Here is a 25172-nt window from a genome sequence, read left to right on the forward strand (position 1 = left end):
TATTGTTTTTGCCCACTTTTAAACTTAATAGCCTTCTGACATAAGGACAGAAGCTGGATTATTTTGCCAGGTGTTGAACTTAATTACCTTTTGGCATGAGGACATAAATAAGCTGGTTTTAGTTTTGCCAGCTGGTGAACTTAATGGCAATTTGGCATGAGGAAATAAGCAGATGAACAGATTACTTCTTATGTTACATGTTTAGGCTCGAATAAACACTAACACATTAGAAAGAGTGAAAACAACAAGCTTTGAAACATTTAACAAATTATTTATTTCCCTGGAAAAATACTGTAAAAATGAAAAATTAAGAACTTACTGTTTTAAGAATTAAATCCAAAAATTATCCAAGAATAATCCATGAATAAAATTTGAGAAGTCTTAATAATAAAATGTTCTAATGAATTCAAGTTCTGGTCCCAGTGAAGAATCCAAAATGGAAGGCAATGATGTATGCTGTATCCAGTTCAATGTTGTTGTCTACAGTTCCTTGTAGAAACACGAGAAATAATCCTCCGGTTTTGGAAATCTAAATAAAAATTTTAAGAAATGTCTTTGTTCAAGAATTCTGTATGAGCACTCAAAAATATTTCCAGAGAAACAAATTAATCGTTTTGAATCCAAATAATCTGAATAAACATTAAAATGTAATCCCCAAAAGGACACAACAAAAGAAACACCTTTATGTCTCAGTGTTTAGAAGCCCAACTGAGATTATTTCTCTAAAACAATGGTTTAAAACTTGAATTTTATGCAAAACAGATGCCCAGATAAGGGTCACATGATCATGTTTACATATAAAAAATCACATACCCCTGTGTGTCCTTCATAAGAACCAATCATTTTACTCTGAGAATAAAAGTTGTTTACTTCACTAAAAACTATTTACAAGTCAAGGGTCACATATCCAACACAGCCTCAATCTCAACCTTATTATTCCCACAATAAAAATAAATATAAAAAAAACTTGTTGACGTGACTGTTACTAATTTTGAATTAAAGTCAGGAATCTGGTTAGCCTTATGTGTTTACTAAAATGAACAGGCAAGGTCAAACTATTTTCTGGAAAAGTATCAAGTTCCTAATAAACAGAACTACATTATTTTGACATATAATGAAATTAAAAAAATAAAAAGATTTTAAAACTTACAATTAAATCAGTTATAAATTAAATAAAATATACATAACATGCTCATCTCAGCTAATTACAATGTATAAAAGGTGCCAGGAACTAGAGGAGTGCAGTATTACTGATATACTGGTTCACCATGATGGTATTTGTTTCAAGTAGTACATACCATGGTACTTTTTCACTGTACCAGTACTTGGGTATTTTCCATCAGCAAGGAATATATGGTAATTCCCAAGTAATCTTGTTACAAATTTAATGATATTAACAGGATGTTTTCATTCTTCATGCCCAAAAATTCAATCTATTATTATTGTGTTTTTACAAAATATTTTTTTAATTTTGAATATTATAGTATATTTATTTTTATGATTCATTTATCACAGATTTGACATGTGTCATAAATGCCATCATGGTGACCAAATTAGATGTGAAAGATATCCAGCCTTTGGAAAAAATTTGGACGTGAAAGAAAACAACAACAGAAATTCATTTCCTTTTTTGTTCTTTACTCGAATATGTTACAATGTGGAGTATGTGCATAAAATATCCCAGTCAAATTTTCACACATTTCCTTGAGTCAGTGGCTACCAGTTGTGTCAAAAAGAAGCTCTACATAAGTAGTCTTTTTTACACTCATATGTAATGATTCTCTGTATTGTATTTTAATTTATTTTCTTAGGTACGGAAACTTGGAAAGCTCTGCATTTAATTTTTAAAGGCACAGAAATTAAAGAAAGTGGAAGTTTGGGTGGAGGAAACTAATTAGAAGAAACCAGAAGTACAAGAAATTCATTGACAGTACATTGATGACTTGTGACATTAGTTTTCAAGCTTTGGAGTTTGTTTCAGTTGGATTAAGACATAGGACAATAAAACAATGACTCATCCCATCCTGAACATTAACATCAAAGTTATTTTCCTTCATCTTTTTCAGACCAACTGTCAGTGTTACTGAGTACAAGTCTTCTCTTGACACACACAGTTCTGCGTCTGTACCGTAGCCTATATATTAACGTTTTCTGCGACACAACCCAGGGTTTTCTGGACTTCATCAGCCCTTACGTGTACACCATCATGGGTGGATTTACCATCCTGTCAGAAGCCCCAGCTCTTAATGGAAGTGGCTTTAGTAAGATATTTTATATAAATGATAGGTATTGTTATCACCTGTAAGTCATATCAATGATCTTGACATAGGTGTTTTTATCACCTGGTGGATATATATATATATATATATATATATATATATATATATATATATATATATATATATATATATATATATATATATATAACCTTTATGCAGTAGGGAACAAAGAACTTCAGTCAAACTGGCTGAATGCAATACAACAGCTGTATCTTTAGGTTGAATGCAATATCGTACATAGAACCTCATTCAGACTGGTGGAATGCAATATGGTACATAGAACTTCATTCAGATTGGTTGAATACAATATGGTACATAGAACTTCATTCAGATCAGTTGAATGCAGTATGGTACATAGAACTTCATTCAGATCAGTTGAATGCAATATGGTACATAGAACTTCAGTCAGATCGGTTGAATGCAATATGGTACATAGAACTTCAGTCAGATCGGTTGAATGCAATATGGTACATAGAACTTCATTCAGATTGGTTGAATGCAATTTGGTACATAGAACTTCAGTCAGATTGGTTGAATGCAACAGCACATAGAACATCATTCAGATTGGTTGAATGCAATACAGTGCATAGAACTTCATTCAGACTGGTTGAATGCAATACAGCACATAGAACCTCAGTCAGATTGCTTGAATGCAATACAGTACATAGAACTTCATTCAGACTGGTTAAATGCAATATGGTACATAGAACCTCAGTCAGATTGGTTGAATGCAATACAGCACATAGAACCTCAGTCAGATTAGTTGAATGCAACACAGCACATCGAACCTCAGTCAGATTGGTTGAATGCAATGTGTAGTACATAGAACCTCAGTCAGATTAGTTGAATGCAACACAGCACATCGAACCTCAGTCAGATTGGTTGAATGCAGTGTGTAGTACATAGAACCTCAGTCAGAATAGTTGAATGCAATGTGTGGCACATAGAACCTCAGTCAGATTAGTTGAATGCAACACAGCACATCGAACCTCAGTGAGATTGGTTGAATGCAATGTGTAGTAAATAGAACCTCAGTCAGATTAGTTGAATGCAACACAGCACATCGAACCTCAGTCAGATTAGTTGAATGCAATGTGTAGTACATAGAACCTCAGTCAAATTAGTTGAATGCACCACAGCACATCAAACCTCAGTCAGATTGGTTGAATGCAATATGGTACATAGAACCTCAGTCAAATTGGTTGAATGCAATACAGTTCATAGAACCTCAGTCAGATTGGTTGAATGCAATACAAAATTTAGAGCATCAAATTGGTTGAATGCAATTCAACATTTACTGTATTTCATGTATTGTTTTCGTACCCTTTAATTTTTCACACACAATATAGTTATCAAAATAATAATTATTTAAATGTATCATAATTTTTCATACATATCACTTTGTATTTAAATTATCGGACATAAAATTACTACTAAAAAGATTTACAATTGCAAAAAAGATCAAAAATACTGTATTGCCAGTTTGTTTTTACAAAACTTAATAATTAATTGTTGGTGAGAAAATACAAAGATTGATGCATAAGCATGGGCGCCTGCAGCATAGGTAAAAGTTGGTCACATAACCCCCCAAAATCATACTGCAGATATATGTATATAAATTCCGACAAGTTTAATCATGCAAATGAAACTGAAAATATGACACAAGATTCAGTTCCAAACACTTAGTAAATATCAGCTTTAGTTTCAGACTGCTTACTTGACTAACTCTCCCAGCTGTGTGACTGCCCCCCCCCCCCAAATCCTACCCCCCTCCCCCTCACAAAAAATCCTGCTGGCACCTATGTGCACAAGCTTTTTGTCATTACAATATGTACTGGTCTTTATTAACAAATGGACAAAGGACTTCACAGACCATATCTTTAAGTATTATCATTAATTAGTTCTCCTTAAAAAGTCCATCACCATAACAAAACACCACATGCATTTTAAAACAAGTTCTGAAGCCATTTGATGTTTTCTTACCCAACAAAAATTACATCCCAGTACGTACTTAAGTGAAGACCACAGACCATTGGTCAACTAGTCTTATTGTTTCATTATAGTCATACAAACATGAAATATAAAAACCTTGTCATTTTCCATCATAAATGTGAAAGTCTTGGATTCCATTATATTGATTTGTATATATACATATACCATCTTTTAAGTGCTTGTTTTGTTTTGTCTTGGATATAAGTAACATTTTATTGCAAATCTATTCTATGATAATTATATTATTGTTATTTTCATGTACAAATAACAAGTAGTACATATGATTGCTTGTCCTTATAACATATACTGTAAGGACAACGGTTTCATTAGCACATTGACTGATTTTCATTTCCCTAAAGAGACCCTCATTTCCCTACTGGCAACCTTGCTGATTTGATCTCTTCTGTTCATTCTTCCCTCAGTCTGGTTTCAACTGGATAACCAAAGTGATAAGCATATTTAATTGCCATGTAAATAACACTGCATAGCCATGTGGTTGTTGTGACAATGGTCATCTTAATTAATACCAGAATGAATTGTTGATTTAGCAGTGTTTATTGGTAATGGAATTTCACATAGAATATGTATATTTAAAGAAAGGTTATTTCACATAGACTGTGTAATGTTTAAAGAAAAGTTATTTCACATAGACTGTGTAATGTTTAAAGAAAGGTTATTTCACATAGACTGTGTAATGTTTAAAGAAAGGTTATTTCACATAGACTGTGTAATATTTAAAGAAAGGTTATTTCACATAGACTGTAATGTTTAAAGAAAGGTTATTTCACATAAAGTATTTGTAATATTTAAAGAAATGTAATTTCTCATAAAGAATTTTTTTTTATTTAGAAAAGGTTATTTCACATAAAGAATATATATTATTTAAAGAAAGTTTATTTCACATAATATATATTATTTAAAGAAAGGTTATTTCATGTTAAGAATTTGTAGTATTTCAAGAAAGGTTATTTCACATAAAGAATATATAATATTTAAACAAAGGTTATTTCACATAAAGAATATATTTAACAAGGTTATTTCACATACATAATATATAATATTTAAACAAAGGTTATATCACATGAAGAATATATTATGTTTAAACAAAGGTTATTTCACATAAAGAGTATATATTTAAAGAAAAGCTATTTCACAGAAGTAATATGTAATTTTTAAAGAAAGGAGCAATGCAAAAGACTGAATGATAGTATCAAAATGACACAATTGATCCTTTAGAAAAAAAGGTGTGAAATACATGGTTTTTCTTGGATTCTCCTAAGTTTTAAAGTTATTTCCTGACTTAGATAAATGCTGATTTAAACAAAAAATAAATTGCGGGTCACAAAATATTACCTGTGAAGCCAGTGTTGAGAAAGTGTGAATAATCAAAGCCAAACTCAGTGATAATATCAGACCAGATGTAGGCAATTAACATCCATTCACAATTGTTCAGAAAATATAGTTCAGAGTGTATACTAGACTAACACTATGTAAGTACTTGATGACGAGATGGTACATGGCTTCCATGACTTTGATAGTATAGTGCACCAGGTAGTCATTGTTTGAAATAAATCACTATTTCCTGTTTATACTGATTTAAATTCCTGTACTTTCAGATTGGTTTGAATGGTCATTAGTCAGTTGGCGCCATCTGGCAGGAGTTGCCTTGTTTGTATGGGCCTCTATCCAAGATAACACACTTCAGTACCAGCTGGCAAAACTCCGTAAGAACAGAGCAGGTATTGACACACAAATGTAAAGTATTTACTAATGTATTGCATGAATTCTACTTGCTGTATTCATTGGTAACAGCAAACATGCTATCATAATGTAGTCATTACTACTTGCTGTATTCATTAGTGACAGCAAACATGCTATCTTAATTCTGTCAGTACTACTTGCTGTATTCATTAGTGACAGCAAACATGCTATCTTAATGCAGTCAGTACTACTTGCTGTATTCATTAGTGACAGCAAACATGCTACACCGCTCCCTTGATAACTCACGCCCGGATAACTCGCGATCCCGCTTATAACGCGGTGTCCGTCTTGGCTCCTGATTTTTTTCAGAGAAATTTATTTAAAATATCTTTAAAATATGCTGAACATAAAAAATTACGATAAGAATTGATAAATTAAACCTTGATACATTGCTCGTTTTATCATCGAAAATAGTGATTAATGCCGGTAAAAATATAATCCATATTTTGAAATTTGCAAGTTCTAAAGAAGAATTAATTTCAGAGATCTCGAAAATGCCTAATTACGCGTATTTGGATGCCAATTTTTGATCTGGGATGCAGAAAATCACTGAGGCGGGAGTCTTCCGTACGCATGTAATAGGTGCACGGGAAAATTCAAAGATTTGCTGGTCCTATTTCAGCCACCTGCTTTGTGGGAAAATGAGTTGATCAGTTAACTGTGCTGATATTTACAATGACAGAATTCAGTGACTGAAAGACTCTTTGATGTACTGTGGCCATTTTATAAGAGTACATTAAAAAAAAAGAACATGATGCAACAGCTAGGCGGCTAGTTCAAAGGCTTTGACTGGCGACCGAGTGAGAAAATGTACTGATATTTAGTGATGGAACTCAGAGGCAGAAAGACCCAGTTTTAAAATCCTAACGAGACCTCTGTTTAAAGATATCATATATTATGTAAGTTTTTATGATAAATAGTTGTCAGTATACTGTAAATAAACAGACTGGTGAAATAGTGATCAATGAAAACTTCTGGTAAATGCTAACAGGTGGCAACAGAGAATGAAATAAACACCAATTAAACGTCTTCTTGTGTGAAAGTCACGTTCTAATCCTTTCATTCCGTTCCAGTGTAAACATTATAATCGCAACATATTCTGTTCATTGAAAACATGAAAAGAGTCAATTGACCGTCACATCGAAACCCGTGAGTACTTCTGTGAGAACCTAATTACATGTACATGCCGGCTTTGTTTTGAACAACAACTTGGGGAAGTGTTTGTTGCATTAAAAAAAAAATCGATTACAAGAGACCTCGGGTGCTGGATTAAGGGTCTTGGAGCTGCCTTTGACGTAAAGCAAAACAGTAACAGAGACAACGACGATGATAGTGACTTCGAATATTTCAGTGAAACTGATGTCATTAATGCCAAGGCTGTTTGGGAGAAATTCGTACAGACTCATGGTCCTGAGATGGGCGTTTCTTTTGATGATATGGAGGAGTGGATTTGTGCTGACAATGATTGTCTCACAGCCGAATACATGTCAGATGAAACTATAATTATTTCTATAGCGAACAAATTTGCAGCAGAAGACGATTCTAACTGGAGTAACACAAGTGTTGAAAGTGATGCAGACGCAGATGTTGCACCCCCACCCCTCTGCACAGGAAGCAATAAAATATTTTGATATTGCCATAAGGTGGCTGGAGACCCAAAATGTTGACTACGTAAAGCTCATGCAGTTGAGAAATCTGAGGGATTTTGCTTGGCAGCAGAGAAACCAAGGAGTAACACACACACAAAAAAAATAACTGATTTTTTCAAAAAGTGAATTGATATTTGTCAAGCGTGGCACAAACGGCAAGTATGAACTTGTTCTAATTTACGTTGTTTTAAATTTGTAGACTAATTAAATATGTTAGTACTGATTAACCCTTGTTTTTTTTGTTTTCCATTTTACTTCTATCACATTCAAATCTATCTATCTATCGTTCGATCGACACTGTTTCTCAAAAAGAGTCGATCTTTTGTATATAAAAAAACGTCTAATTTGGATCAAACAATAAAACTAGAATGTATCCAATTCAACATAAAAATTAGTGACGTAGTACACAATGCGTAAAGTGGTACACATGTTAAGCGAACGGAAACCACGTGGAATAACATTTTCGATGATCGCCTCAATATACTGTAATTTATCCTGAAATTAATGTTGTCCTATGAGGAAATAATAAAGTACACCGTTATGAAGAGATATTTATTAACAGTTAATCTCAGAACGATTATAAAGTGAGTATTCAACAGTATAATCTGCCTATCCCCACCCCCCCATATTTCTCCGTTATGTCGTCAATCACTTTATTGGTTTTGGGCTTATTTTATAGGTCCCTCGATAACTCGCGCCTCACTTATAGTGCGGTCGATGTTTCTGGACCCCGATGTACGCGAGTTATCAAGGGAGTGGTGTATCTTAATCCAGTCAGTACTACTTGCTGTATTCATTAGTGACAGAAAACATGCTATCTTAATGCAGTCAGTACTACTTGCTGTATTCATTAGTGACAGAAAACATGCTATCTTTATGCAGTAAGTACTACTTGCTGTATTCATTAGTGACAGCAAATATGACATAATGCAGTCAGTATTGCTGTATTCATTAGTGACAGCCAACATGCTATCTTAATGCAGTCAGTACTACTTGCTGTATTCATTAGTGACAGCAAATATGCAATCATAACGCAGTCAGTGCTACTTGCTGTATTCATTAGGGACAGCAAACATGCTATCTTAATCCAGTTAGTACTACTTGCTGTATTCATTAGTGACAGCAAATATGCAATCATAATGCAGTCAGTACTACTTGCTGTATTCATTAGGGACAGCAAACATGCTATCTTAATCCAGTCAGTACTACTTGCTGTATTCATTAGTGACAGCAAATATGCAATCATAACGCAGTCAGTACTACTTGCTGTATTCATTAGGGACAGCAAACATGCTATCTTAATGCAGTCAGTACTACTTGCTGTAATCATTAGTGACAGCAAATATGCAATCATAACGCAGTCAGTACTACTGGCTGTATTCATTAGTGACAGCAAAAATGATATCTTAATGCAGTCAGTACTACTTGCTGTATTCATTAGGGACAGCAAACATGCTATCTTAATGCAGTAAGTACTACTTGCTGTATTCATTAGTGACAGCAAAAATGCTATCTTATTGCAGTCAGTACTACTTGCTGTATTCATTAGGGACAGCAAACGTGCTATCTTAATGCAGTAAGTACTACTTGCTGTATTCATTAGTGACAGCAAAAATGCTATCTTAATGCAGTCAGTACTACTTGCTGTATTCATTAGGGACAGCAAACGTGCTATCTTAATGCAGTAAGTACTACTTGCTGTATTCATTAGTGACAGCAAAAATGCTATCTTAATGCAGTCAGTACTACTTGCTGTATTCATTAGGGACAGCAAACGTGCTATCTTAATGCAGTAAGTACTACTTGCTGTATTCATTAGTGACAGCAAAAATGCTATCTTAATGCAGTCAGTACTACTTGCTGTATTCATTAGTGACAGCAAACATGCTATCTTAATGCAGTCAGTACTACTTGCTGTATTCATTAGGGACAGCAAACGTGCTATCTTAATGCAGTAAGTACTACTTGCTGTATTCATTAGTGACAGCAAAAATGCTATCTTAATGCAGTCAGTACTACTTGCTGTATTCATTAGGGACAGCAAATGTGCTATCTTAATCCCGTTAGTACTACTTGCTGTATTCATTAGGGACAGCAAACATGCTATCTTAATCCAGTTAGTACTACATGCTGTATTCATTAGTGACAGCAAACATGCTATCTTAATCCAGTCAGTACTACTTGCTGTATTCATTAGTGACAGCAAACATGCTATCATAATGCAGTCAGTACTACTTGCTGCATTCATTAGTGACAGCAAACATAATAGTAAATGCTTAGACAGATCTGTCTATGCAACTGCATTATACAAGAGAAGTAGGTTAACTCTTGCAAACATTTTTTTTTTTCGTCACTTGCAGGGGTTGTTTCACTCTGCAGTATACAGCAGTTACAATTAATTTATGTTCATATACTTGCCCATTGTCAATTTATGGCATAATTTGTTCAGAAGGCTGCATTATTTGTCTAGAAATTGTACTTAGTTTTGCAAGTATGAAAAATTCCGACAGATGAAGTTTGGTTTGGTGTATGAGAGCACAGCAACATAAGCAGGTTATTTATTGCCAATAAAGAAAAGTTCTTTGCCCATAGACACACCACTGTAGCTGATCCAGGTCATTACAATGGTAGGATTTGAACCCACACTCTTTCAAACATGAGTTCCGCAAGCTAACCATGGTGACTGCTGCTTTTGCTTCCATTGATTGCCTCATAAAACACGATGGATGGTAGATTGGGCCTATTTCACATTCCAGAACCTGCAGAGAATTTTGATATGCAAATGTCAAAAGTCTGGATAAATTTAGGCCAAGCTCTGGGGTGGTGAAAGATGGAACATTTATTGCATGAGTAACTAAGAATACATTTTTTAACATTGTTAGTACCTTTCCTTTATCACTTAATTAATTTTGTTATAACAATATTTGTAAAATTCTTTTATCATTTTTGTAACATTGTTAGTACATTTCCTTTATCACTTAATTAAATTTTTGTAACATTGATAGTACATTTCCTTTATCACTTAATTAAATTTTTGTAACATTGTTAGTACATTTCCTTTATCACTTAATTAAATTTTTTTTACATTGTTAGTACATTTCCTTTATCACTGAATGGCAGAAGCATCAGATTGCTTATTAAATGTGTTTCTTACCATTTAGTTACTTATTATAACGTGTTACATACCATTTAGTTGCGTGTTTTTACACATATTACTATTTGATTGCTTATTATTACATATGTTACTTACCAATTCATGTATTGTTATTACAAGTTACTTATCACTTGTTCCTTATTATTACATGTGTTATTTACCATTTAGTTGTTGATTATTACTTGTGTTACTTAGTTGTGTTACTTTAGTTGTTGATTTTACTTGTGTTACTTAGTTGTGTTACTTTAGTTGCTTATTATTGCATGTGTTACTTGACATTTAGTTGCTTATTATTACAATGTTAACTTACCATTTAGTTGCCTATTATTACAATGTTAACTTACCATTTAGTTGCCTATTATTACAATGTTAACTTACCATTTAGTTGCCTATTATTACATGTTACGAGATAGTTGCTTATTATCATGTGTGTTATGTACCAGTTAGCTGCTTATTGTTACTATGTCACTTACCATTTAGCTGCTTATTACAACCTTTGTACATTTTTTAATGCAGGTCATGTTGTGACTAATGAACACAAGCTTCCCAGTGGAGGTTGGTTTGACACAGTTAGCTCCCCTCATTTCCTTATGGAGATCCTGATCAATGTAGGGATTGGCCTGACCCTTGGCTTCAGACATTACAGCTGGTGGTTGTGTGTGTGCTATGTATCAGTCAGTCAGATTGTCCGTGCCTTAGCGCAGCAGCAGTGGTACAAGAAAAAGTTTGAAAACTTCCCAAAAGGAAAGAGTTCCATCATACCCTATCTATTGTAATATTCTAAGTATATCTTATGCAAAGTCTCAGTATATTTCCTATACTCAAAGAACACTCTGTCATTTCGTCTTAATTATAAGCTTTCCCTAATCTTCTGGGTGGCATTATCATCAGAATTTTTGTTTTGCATTTCTTGATGTAATCAGGTATGTACCATTATTACATTCATGTTTTTATTACAACTTTCAGCAAAGCCCTTCGAGCTTACAGTATGGTCCTACATCCAGTATGCATCAGCTGTTAGCTGTCAACAGTTGCTACTTTTTACTTCTCAAGAAAACACTTGACCATTATCAAACAATCTTTGCAGGAAGCATTCTGGATTGTAAACCCTTCAGTTTTGTGCAAAGGATGCTGATCTGTTATAAAATGACCACAATTAACAAAAGTATTAAAACATTGAAATGAAGATTCACAAAAACCGCTCAAAAGAATTTGATCGAGTTTAAAGAAAGGATCTTGGCATCAAGGGCCATCATTTACTACTGTTAATAAAATAGAAAAAACCTTTAAATGACTTCTTCACAGAATTTCTCAGCAAAAATTGACTAAGATTGACAGAAGGCATCTGAGGTTTCAGTTTTGTTAAAATGATTTTATTTTGTTAATAATAACCACTGCAAAATTCGACCAAATTTGACAGACTTATTAGCATGAAGAGCTTTCACGTTTGTTTAACTGTTGCTGATCACTCATCAGATATGGCTGTCATTACTAAAAATAGAAATCCTATAGAAAGCTTCTTTTCAAATGCTGCCAAACAGAATTTGACCAAATTTTGACAGAAAGCGTCCCAGCATAAAGGCTTTTAAAATTTGCACAAATTATCCCAATCAGCAATCAAATATGACCACTATTTTCAAACATAAAAAAACCATGTAAATCAGATTATCGCAATCAGCAATCGAATATGATTGCTATTTTCAAACATGAAAAACCATGTAAGTGACTTAAAACAAATTTCTTGGCAAAATCAGTCTAGCATAAGAGATTCAGATTTTTGCAGATGATACCAATCCGTTATTAGGTATGGTTACTTTTAGGATTAAAAAAAATAACTTGAAACAAATTTCTTGAAAACCAGTCAAGAGAAGTTGAATAAATATTTGAAAAACTGCTGAATAGGGTTGATCAAACTTGACAAATCATCCCTGCAGAAAGGTTTTAAAGTTTGCACAAATGATGCTGATCCACCATCCAATATGGCTGCCATTATGAACAAATTAGAGACACCATTCTATGTCAGAATGGACTGCTCCGGTGGTCTAGTGGTTAGAGCATCCACGTTGGATGCGGGAGGTCATGGGTTCAGTCCCTGGTCGAGGCATACCAAAGACTTACAGAAATGGTACTAACAGCTGCCTCGCTTGGCGCTCAGCATTAAGAGTTAGTGTTAGGACTCGTTGGCCTGGTGTCAGGATAATGTGACAGGGTGGGACGTCATGCTACATGTATGTGGCATGATGTCCCAGTGCTAGACATCACTGTAAACTGTCACACTGCAGACATCGTAGCGATATGACTGAAAAATTGTTAAAGCTACATTAAAAATCCAAATTACACACACACACACACACTATGTCAGAATGAATCATACTAATTAGATTTGATTTCCAACTGCCCTTGTATTTGGCTTTATGGTAATGATGAGCCAGGTGAATAATCTGAGGCCCACTTGAAGCTCTTGTTTCTTTTTCTGATCAATATAATATGGAAGCAGATGTACATTTCACCTTGCAAAATGGATGAGTACTGTGTTGAATGCTACTGAAAACAAATACAATGTGGCAAAGAAAGATCTTTTTTTTTAAAAGCTTAAAAAGTAGAAAAAGCGTTAAATCCAGCATCACTTTTGCTGTATCAAAGTGCATTTATCTACCTTGCTAATTAATCATAATCCACAAGAGTAATCAAAAATTACTGTAAGTTAATGCAGTCACCAGTAATTTTAACTCATTGTTTCTAGATTATTTTCATTTTTACCTGAAATGTGGCTAAGAGACAAAGTTTTCTTGCTACTTGGATTCAATCCAAGTACAATTAATTCTGAGATACATTTATATTCCCACATGCTTAGGTATATGAAGGAAGTTGTTTTATGTTTGCTATGTCACCCATGCATGAGTAGAGGGATGAACATTTTATATTTGTATATTTGCTTATGGAACCTTGATTTTTGCTTCCAGGCCCCCATTTTCTTCAAATCTCAGACTTCTAAATTTTGCAAAAAACTAATTTCTGTCCATGTACTATTTGGATCAGTCTACAATAGATGTAATGTGAAGTAGTATAAAAGCCTGATACAGGCTCCGGTTATGGAACTGGCAATATTTTGAACACAAAAGAATCTGCTGTAAAATATGCTTTGTCAGCAGTAATTTTATAGTGATTAGAACATCTATGTTACTTGGCATCATTAGAACACATATGTCCTCCTTTCTCTAATGTCACACTCTTAAGTCTGTCATGAACTGTAATGTTGTCACAACCCCTGGAATAACTTAATGAGTTATGTCTTTGTATGTTTATCTCCTAGATATCCCTAAGCTTTCTTCCTTATGATCCTCCTGAAAGTATTAATGGTAGCTTAATAAGTGTTAATGGTAGCTTAATAAGTGTTAATGGTAGCTTAATAACTATTAATGGTAGCTTGATAACTGTTAACGGTAGCTTAATAAGTGTTAATGGTAGCTTAATAAGTGCTAATGGTAGCTTAATAAATATTAATGGTAACTTAATAAGTGCTAATGGTAGCTTAATAAGTGCTAATGGTAGCTTAATAAGTGCTAATGGTAGCTTAATAAGTATTATTGGTAGCTTGATAATTATTAATGGTAGCTTAATAACTATTAATGGTAGCTTGATAACTATTAATGGTAGCTTAATAAGTATTAATGATAGCTTAATAAGTATTAATGGTAGCTTAATAACAATTAATGGTAGCTTAATAAGTGCTAATGGTAGCTTAATAAGTGTTAATGGTAGCTTAATAAGTATTAATGGTAGCTTAATAACTATTAATGGTAGCTTAATAAGTATTAATGATTGGGTGCAATCAGTATGATATTTATGTTAATATACATCTATAGTTTCATGGTAAAAGTAAAGCAAGGATATACTAATATCAGTCTTGACTAGAATAAATATCATATTTACCATCTGTACTTGTTTATAAGTCAAATACAACTGCAAACAACATAGACCATGATATGCCATCGCATTTTGTGCTGGCAGATCAGGGCTTGTATTGTTTGTTCTACTGCAATGGTTCCCAAACCCCAGGTAATGACCTAAATCAGGGTCATGAAGATGTTCAGGAGAGTCAGCAGGCTTTTTTTTGAGGGTGGCAAAAACTTATCAAAGTGTGGAAATGGGGTCGTGAGTCTCAGAATAAAGGTTCTTTAGGGTTGCGGCCACAAAAGGTTGGGAACCACTGCTCTGCTGGTTACTCATAACAAACGCATAAACCCAAATTTACTGGCACATTATGTAATGCTAAATCTGGATCTGTGCACATTATGTAATGCTAATCTGGATCTGTACATATTATGTAATGCTAGAGCTGGATCTGTACACATTATGTAATGCTATAGCTGGATCTGTACACAGTATATAATGCTAGAGCTGGATCTGTACACATTATGTAATGCTAGAGCTGGATCTGTACATATTATGTAATGCTAGATCTGGATATGTACACATTATGCAATGCTAATCTGGATCTCTACACATTATTTAATGCTAGAGCTGGCTTTGTACACATTATGTAATGCTAATCTGGATCTGTACACATTATGTAATGCAAATCTGGATCTGTACACATTATGTAGTGCTAGAGCTGGATCTGTACACATTATGTAATGCTAATCTGGATCTGTACACATTATGTAATGCTAATCTGGATCTATTCACATTATGTAATGCTAGAGCTGGATCTGTACACATTATGTAATGCTAATCTGGATCTGTACACATTATGTAATGCTAATCTGGATCTGTACACACTATGTAATAATACTAGATCTGGACCCATGCACATTATGTAATGCTAGATCTGGATCTGTGCACTTTGATTTGATTTACAAGTACATACATTACTCCTGCATTCACCTTATGCATTCTCTTGGGAGTTTTTTGCTTTCATTTCACTTTTTATCTGCATCACCTTAACACACAAAATTTAGAACTTTATTTGTGCTTTGCAAATATGATTTATGTTTCATTCCCATGTGCACATTTGGATTCCAAATGGTTGTTTGGTTGGTTAGATTTTAGTGCCAATTTGAGTACATTTATTGGCTATATATATTTCATACAGAAGACATAAGAACTAAGTTTTTCTCCAATCTACACACTAAGGCAGCTGGCTTGGGCAGGTACTGAACCCATAGCTCCTTGATTTATATCTAGTCTCTCATCCATAACGGTACTGTGCTAGCACAGTTGGCCCAGCATTGAACTCATAATCCAAGGCTTATAGATTTGATATCTGTCCAGCTCAGCCCCACGTCAGCTTCCTTGATGTGTCCTTGGGAAGGGCCATTACTCCCATTTTCATGGCATGATATAAGTGTCATTAAAGCCGACAAATTGCTGTCCATAAGTTTTATTTTTAAGAGTATGACTCTCATACTGAAAAAAATTGTTGAACCATCATTGTTACAAGTTTCGGGCAAGTTGTGTGGAGGTGACTTTTGATGTTTATAATATTTTATGTTCATATTTTTTCTGTTACTATGGAAACACAGTATAGCATAAGTATAAAATGTGAGAGTGCAAACTATATGGTATTTTCTGTAGAAATCATAAAATAAGCAGGGAACCATGATGGATATTTTATTTCTAAATTACTCTTTATTGTTTAGGCAACTGATAAAAATATTGATATTGTTAAATTGTACATCAGTAATTCCATCCCCTAGACATTTTCTTGCAACATAATTGTAAAAAAACATAGCTACATACCTTAAGTATTTGCATGCAGGTCTGATCCAGCTACAAATTATACTGACCTGCCATCACATAATGAGCTGGTAGATCTGAGTCTAGGCATTTTGTTAGGACTAATCAGTAGAGCAAAAGAATATTGACCCTGATTTGATGGTACATTATGCAATTGCAGATCAGGTCTATGTAGTTGAATGTAACTGGTGCATTATGTGATGGCAGATCAGGGTTGATGTTGTTTGCAGCTGGATATGACTTGTGCAGTCATATATAAAAAGTGCCCAAATTCAGGGAATGGCATTTGCATGAGAGAATATTGTGTTAATAAATTGTCTAATATCATCAATGCTTGCCACTGTTGTTTTAATGTTAGTAATTTGGATTACTGTGAGTTCATCTATTTTCATGTTTTTGTATATTTTAAAAATGATGTTGTTGGCATTTAAATCTGTGGCTTAAGGAAAGGGAACTTATGGATTAAAGAAGGGTTAATATTGTGGATTAGGGAAAGGGAACTGTTGTGGATTAGGAAAGGGATAATATTGTGGATTAGGGAAAGGGAACTGTTGTGGATTAGGAAAGGGATAATATTGTGGATTAGGGAAAGTAATTTCTTTCTTTGTTCTCAGAAATAGCGGACAAGGAGATAATGAAATTTACCACCCATGCAATTTTGTTTATTAGGTTGACTCCACCTTTAATGTCTAGGCAGATATTCCTACTGATGCTTCTTTTTATAGATAAACAATGTAGCGTATTTTCAAAAATTTGTTATAGTATCAGCTTTTGTCAAGTTAATAGTAGATAATTCCCATGATAAAAAATGTCTTTCCTTAAAGATTCTATCTGACCATGACTTATTGTGGATATTTTGAATAACCCAATTAAATTGAAATTCGATTAGATACTAATGTTGTCTATCTGTTTACTTATGCCTTGATCATAATTCTCTAATAGCATCAGATACATGATATAAAATAATTTCTTTTGTTTACCGTTAGTGATGTTTATGCAATAGCCAACATTCTCTTTTTGTCTATAACCATAAAGTTTTCTATCAAGCTTGCCATATGGCAGTTATGCAGGGGTGGATGATTTTAATTCTGTTCATTGAAAGTCCAAATGAATGCTTTCAGCCACGTCTGATTTTTTTTAAAACTCCTGATCAAGCTGAATATATGACAGTTGATCCATATTTTCATATCAAAACATTTAAACTGATGTTAATATTTAATATTCTTTTCTAACTTTCCTGGCTTGGCTAAATAGGTTACTTATTCCCAGTAAATATCTACAATTTATCACAGTCCACCCTGAATATAAGTTCTGAATTTACAAATTTGTACTTCACATTTTGCCTTTTGGTTATTTTTTTAAAAAAATGATAACTTTGGTTTTGATTGTGTTAATGAGAAGCTTACATTTTTGGCATTAATTTTTTTGCATATCTGTTTGATTATTGACAATAAAATAGCATGGTCTGCAAGACAGAAAGTTCTAAATACCTTACTGTTTCTCCAACCAATAAATCATTTGTAATGCCATTGTGCTTTAAATTTGACAAGTTATTCTGAATATCATCCAAGTGCAAAGCAAAGAATACAGGAGAATGATTTTTCATTTTTCTGACCTGTTGATTGTCTGTGAATAACCCTGATTTCTTCCTATACATCTTTACATCTTCTGAACTAATCTTTAACAGTTGGGTTGATTTACTACTTCATTTCCTCACAAGCAAACTTCTATCATCCATAGTACAGTTGGCATTGTGTCTAATTTTCTACTTGATTTCCTCACAAGCAAACTTCTATCATCCATAGTACAGTTGGCATTGTGTCTAATTTTCTACTTGATTTCCTCACAAGCAAACAACTATCATCCATAGTACAGTTGGCATTGTGTCTAATTTACTACTTGATTTCCTCACAAGCAAACTTCTGTCATCCATAGTACAGTTGGCATTGTGTCTAATTTACTACTTGATTTCCCCACAAGCAAACTTCTATCATCCATAGTACAGTTGGCATTGTGTCTAATTTACTACTTGATTTCCCCACAAGCAAACTTCTGTCATCCATAGTACAGTTGGCATTGTGTCTAATTTACTACTTGATTTCCCCACAAGCAAACTTCTATCATCCATAGTACAGTTGGCATTGTGTTTAATTTTCAATTTCTTGTCTTGTGATTCTTCAAACCTTGTCACAGTTTAGTTTCAAGACAAAAAATGACAAGTTTGCTGTAAGAAATGATTAAGGTATGGATAATTTAACTTGTTCTTTTAACCACATACATTCAAAAAGGAAAAGTTTATTATTATGTTGTTTTCATGTTTGCATAAATCAGCAAACCACATTGATCCACACTGTCAGCAATAGGCAATGGATATTTTATGCCACACTGTCAGCAATAGGCAATGGATATTTTATGCCACACTGTCAGCAATAGGCAATGGATATTTTATGCCACACTGTCAGCAATAAGCAGTGGATATTTTATGCCACACTGTCAGCAATAGGCAATGGGTATTTTATGCCACACTGACTAAACTTATTGCAGTCATTCTCAATCTATCAGTCATTCACATGCATGGTTTTTGGCAGTTTCCTGGTGAAAATGAATTGGATTTGTTTAATACGTTTCAATCTGGTTCTGTAGACCTGAAGCATGTCACATAGATTGTTTGTGTCACACTCGGTGTCTTCTACTTAAACAAATGCCTGCATGAGTCAGCCAATGGAGAGAATCTATTCAATTTTTAAAAAATTCCAGTATTGCCCATGTTCATATCAGAAACCCTCAGTATGATTGGGGATTTAAGGCAGCATAGTTGAGGCACTTTAACCCATTTACATCTGCACTAAATAACCTAATTATATTGATGTGCCATAAAACACCAAAAGCAGGCCAATCCCATCCATCTTTTTCCGTAATTTTTCCAGTGCTGCCTTTCATGATATTCCTATTTCCATAACAAAAATACAGTGTGCTTTGATGGATTGGTGTTGTGAGCCTCATTATGATGGGTTGGTGTTATGAACCTTGTTATGATTGGTTGGGTTTGAGAGCCTTGTTTTGATAGGTTGGGGTTGGGTGCCTTGTTTTGATAGGTTGGGGTTGGGTGCCTTGTTTTGATAGGTTGGGATTGGGTGCCTTGTTTTGATAGGTTGGGGTTGGGTGCCTTGTTTTGATAGGTTGGGGTTGGGTGCCTTGTTTTGATAGGTTGGGGTTGGGTGCCTTGTTTTGATAGGTTGGAGTTGGGTGCCTTCTTTTGATAGGTTGGAGTTGGGTGCTTTGTTTTGATAAGTTGGGGTTGGGTGCCTTGTTTTGATAGGTTGGGTTTTTGAGAGCCTTGTTTTGATAGGTTTGGGTTGGAAACCTTGTTATGATAGGTTGGGGTTTCATTCTTTGGCCTCTTTCAAGATAAATTTGGTCAGCAAAATCGTCCAACTCATCGTTAATAAAATCTCATAAATTGTTAATGTGTCGTGTTCCAGGTTATTTGAGTTTGTTTATGTTTCTACTATACCCATGAATTTTTATTTGTCATGTATACTTCTGTATTGCAATTTGTAAATCAAGTATTTTTTCTCCCAGACACATTCTCTTGCTTCATTTAATCCAGGTTGTATCCATTTGTCATACATGCTTACTACCTTGAGTGCTAGTAGTAAACTCACTGTCCTGACAAAGGTCACTTACAAAGGTCAGTGTTTCCCACTCTGGAATAAGTTATGAAGAGAATATTCACTTCATCTTAACATCCCACAACCTTGCATCTAGGACATCTATTTTAGCCAACTTGACAAGTAATGTGCCCTGTTTCTTTTTTATGTCAGCCATATACAGCAGACTAACATGATCTGTAATGAAACCACGAACAGTCAGGAAAGTTTGCAAAGGTTTTTTATTTGGTAAATAACATGGAAAAATTCGGTTTGACTGCTGGGTACCATACTGGGTCATAATCATGTTATGAAAGCAATTTGGTGGAGGTTGAAAATATATGTTTGCATTTGATCTTGGTAATTGACAATTACACTGTACTTGTCAGTGCAGATGTTGGCAGGAACAGTCTTCTCCATTTCTGATCAGTAAATTGTATGGCATGAATTTAAATCTGGTGTTGAATTCTCATCTTTTTATTTCTTGATATTTCTGTTTTGGACCTCCCATGTGTAAGATTGTTCACAATCAAGACATAAAGCAGTCCGAGTTAGACCCAAAGTCCAATTCATTTTTTGCTGGGCAAGTTAGGGACCAATCATGTAAAATTCTAGGAAGGGAAAGTGGGCAGGAATTTCCTTTTCATACTTGCTGCAAAAGAAGTATTTTTGCAACTAATATAATAGATCTAATTTCTTTTTTCTACAAGTCAGAGTAAGAATATTTTTAAATATATTTGGAACAAAATTCAGGAGCTCCAAAAAAAGTGTTCTTAACAGAAGCCATTCATACTTAAACATCTCTTCCACAGAAGGATTATTGTTTGGTTCACTGGACATTTCAATTTGTAGATTATAGGAACCATGAAATTCATGGGAATTGGTAGTCAGTGAAAAAATTTCAATTCACAGTATATTTCTCTTTCACAAGATTGTCAGTGGTGTTTGAAGCCAGGGTTTCAGTATTTCAAGGACCATATAAAAATGTGAAGATGTCTAATAAATGAAGGTTCAATATTTACCAGAGTAATAAGACCAAGTATGCGTGTTCCAATCTTCCAAAGTAACAGGGCCAATTATGGGTCTTCCAGTCATTCAGAGTAATAAGACCAATCCCGAGTGTTCCAATCTTCCGGGGCCCCGAGTGGCCGAGTGGTCTAAAGCGCTCACCGTTCCGGATTACTGCCATCTCACCTCTGTTTGCGTGGGTTCGAGTCCAAGATTCGGCTAGCGTGGGTATGTGGGAAAGCCTGCCAGTAGCTTCTCGTGGGTCGGTGGTTCTTCCTTGTGTTTTCCAGGGTTCTTCCTCCACCAGTTATACTGGCCGCCATGTATCGCCTATCTTGTGCTGAAAAATGGCGTTAAATCCTAGAACAACAACCAGTCTTCCAGAGTAATAAGCCAAATTATTGGTGTTCCAATCTTCCAGAGTAATAAGGCCAATTATTTGTGTTCCAATCGTCCAGAGTGATGTACCAATATTGCATGTTGCATTGGCCAGAGTAATAAGGCCAATCATGAGTGTCCCAATCTTCCAATCTTGGGTATTCTAATCTTCCAGTATAATAATTAAAGGTGTTCCAGTTTTTTAGAGTAATAAGATCAATATTGGTTGTTTCAATCTTCCAGTATAATACGGATAATTAAGGGTGTTCCAATCATCCAGATTAATAAGACCAATCTTTGGTGTTCCAATCTTCCAGAGTAACAAGGCCAATCATGAGTGTTCCAGTCTTCCAAAGTAATATGATCAATCTTTGGTGTTCCAATCTTCCAGAGTAATATGGATAATTAAAGGTGTTCCGGTCTTCCAGAGTAATAAGACCAATCTTGGGTGTCCCAATCTTCCAGTATAATAAGGATAATTAAGGGTGTTTCAGTCTTCCAGAGTAATAAGACCAATCTTTTGGTGTTCCAGTCTTCCAGAATAATAGTGATAATTAAGGGTGATCCAGTCTTCTAGTATAATAAGAGTAATAAGACCAGTTATGGGTCTTCCATTCATTCAGAGTAATAAGACCAATCTTGGGTGTTCCAATCTTCCAGAGTAATGAGGCCAATTATGGGTGTTCCAATTTTCCAGACTAATAAGGCCAATCTAGAGTGTTCTAATTTTGTATTTGAATCACGGCACAAGAAGATCTGGGTCTACTACTGGGCAGCTAACTTGTTGTTGTCATGGAAAGATCTATGTCTACTATGTTAGCAGTTAGATGCATGCTGAGATTGGAAGATCTAGGTCACGTTTGCAGTTGGATGTACGTCATCAGTGTGTAGATTGTCAGGAACATCATTGTCACAAGGCACAGGAGACAATCTGCTTAGTCACCTGTGACTGCCTGTGCAGAGATTTCCTGCAAGTGCTGTTTTAACGACCATGTTTAAAAGAGAAACTTCGATTGGCTTATTCGAGCTTGCTGGGTTACAATGGTCACTATATTTTGCTTGCATTCGCAATGATTGGTTTGTTTGGTTTCGTGTATGTGTGGGGGGACAATTTCATTTTTCAGCACATGATAGGATATGCATGGCGAGACTCGGACCCATGCTGACACAGATGAGATATGAATGATCTATAAAAATGATCGCCTTTGACAACTCGGTCACCCAAATTCCTTTGCAGTGATTGGTTAAGCAGGCTTATGCACATTGATATGAAACGATGAAATCTCTGCACTAGCCATGAGAATTCCCCCCGTGACTGTGACGATGGAAGAACATTGAGGCCAACAGTACATTTTTTCTCTAATGCTAAGCCTGAGGAGGGGAGCACTCTTTTGTTAATTTTAATTATTACTCCTTTAAGATATGAAAAACTTGTTTATTTGCTTATTCATATTCAATATTAAAGAAATATTATTTATGTGTTCTTGACAAAGTAGCAATAAACTTTGTGCTCGACTCAATTCAGTTATTAAATTAGTATACCACGCATCATGGAAAGTAATATTGAAATAGTTTATGATTTAAGTTAGCCATTAGTGTTACCTGTGATTTATTGTATATGTACATATAATAATAGGATATAAAATTAATGGATTTTTTAGTATCAGCAGGGTTGTCAGTATCTTGCTTTCAGATATCACCCTTGCAGTGGGATGACTTTCAGATATGACCCTTGCAGTGGGATGACTTTCAGATATGACCCTTGCAGTGGGATGACTTTCATATATCACCCTTGCAGTGGGACGACTTTCAGATATCACCCTTGCAGTGGGATGACTTTCATATGTCTATGCAGTGGGAGGACTGTTATGTAGATATAGATAATGCTGGCACTATTGATAGGTATTGTCTTCAAACTTTTATATACAGAACGTGCCTTGTATACGTTTGTGTATACTATGTTTAACCATGTACGTTCTTTCTACTGAAAATATAGTGTATAGTCTAGTGGCCAGCTTGACAAATCTAAGACATTTATAATGTGTCATTCAGTTCAGTAAACATTTTTACATCGATCTTCATATACGTTCATACGGAAGTTTACATTTTTATTACATTTTGAGCATATCAGTCATATTTCAAATGAATGCAATTCCTGCTTTCCTTCTTTTCCATATACATTATACATGTATTTATTGTTATTAAAGTGATGTATTCATTTTTTTTCAATGTATGCATGCATTTGCAATACTTTATACTTTTGTGGCAAATATATTCAGATAAACATTTTATATGTATCTCTTCTACTATATTTGTTGCAGTGTCTGTCCACCCGCGTTTGTCGATAAGAAACCTTTTATCACTTTTAAATAATCCTACATATAACCTTTCGTATGGTGCTTAATAGCCTAACAATGCTGATGCGCCGTAAAAATAGACAATCAATCAATCAGTCCACCCGCTCAAATATATACGTATTTAATTCTTTTGAGCCATTACGTCCATTGCTGCTTGCCTTCTGTAAGCTGGGAAGTAGTAGTTAGGTTGAAATCAACTTTTGCGGAATTAAATTACGAGAGAGGGAGGGGAGAGAGAGACTTTTAATACAGTTCGATGTACAGACCCTAGCATTTGTGACTTCACTGTACTGCATATTGAGTTCGACATTTGGTCATTTTTCTTATAATGTGATTTCCCCTGGTTAATTAATCCATTTGGAGGCCATTTTGCATGTCTTAAAACTTCTGAAAGGCTGTACTGAATGAAGTTAACGTAGGCGTTTAATTCAGCTGGCTGAAAGACCAAGTAATCTTACGGTATGTCCCTTGACTTACTGTGTTGTCTATAATCTCCTCACAATTGGTGGGTATTTATAATATTTTCTTGAAAACTGCTCGACCAGTTTGTACAAGATTGCACAAATGACATTTTGGTATCAATGGTTTGTTGTAGATTTGTTCATTTAATGTCAGTTTTTTTCATAAAATATGACCTCAAAAGGGGAAAAACATTTAAACAACTTCTTAAAAACCTCAGTTTAGAATTTGGCAAAAGTTGACAGCAACTTAGTAAGGTGTCTCAGATTTGTTCGAATGATGCCTGCCAGCCATCAGACATAAGTATAAATAGCAGGACTTCTCAAAATCCCCTCAACATAATTTACCGTGATTTGTCAAAAATTTTCGTATCATTAAGACGTTTCAGTTTCATACAAAGTGACGGCGATTTGCCATCTAATATGGCCACCATCACTACAAGTATAAACAACTTATATACGCTATTTTGTCAAAGACCCCTCAACAGAATTTGACAAATTATGCATTATGATGGCCTTTCAGTTTTGTGCATTCGGTGCGAATTTGCTATCTAATATGGCCACCATTACAGAAAAAAAAAAAAAAAAAAAAAACAAACAAAAAGAAAACCTAAACGGCTTCTTCAATAATTATTCTCTGAATAAAAACTAATTCAAATTTGATGGAAACCATCCTCGCGTGAACGAGGTGTACGAAATTATTCAATCCGCAATCAAATTTGACGGAAAGCATCCTCGCGTGAACAA

The 25172-nt window shown here is 34.6% G+C and overlaps 1 protein-coding gene across 1 annotated transcript in view; it reads left to right on the plus strand.

Moving 5' to 3' along the window:
• LOC149779461 (polyprenal reductase-like) overlaps positions 1 to 23907 on the plus strand; it is a 47074-nt gene extending 23167 nt beyond the window's left edge. Inside the window, exons 4-6 of the mRNA XM_089940144.1 lie at positions 2067 to 2261; positions 5888 to 6010; positions 11352 to 23907. Of these exons, the coding sequence (XP_089796270.1) occupies positions 2067 to 2261; positions 5888 to 6010; positions 11352 to 11611 (578 nt within the window). The 3' untranslated portion in view covers positions 11612 to 23907. The remainder of the gene's footprint in view (positions 1 to 2066; positions 2262 to 5887; positions 6011 to 11351) is intronic.
• Positions 23908 to 25172: the final 1265 nt, after the last annotated feature.

Source organism: Sinohyriopsis cumingii, chromosome 17, assembly GCF_028554795.1.
Source record: "Sinohyriopsis cumingii isolate HCF-2022 chromosome 17, ASM2855479v2, whole genome shotgun sequence".
Lineage (NCBI taxonomy): Eukaryota > Metazoa > Mollusca > Bivalvia > Unionida > Unionidae > Sinohyriopsis > Sinohyriopsis cumingii.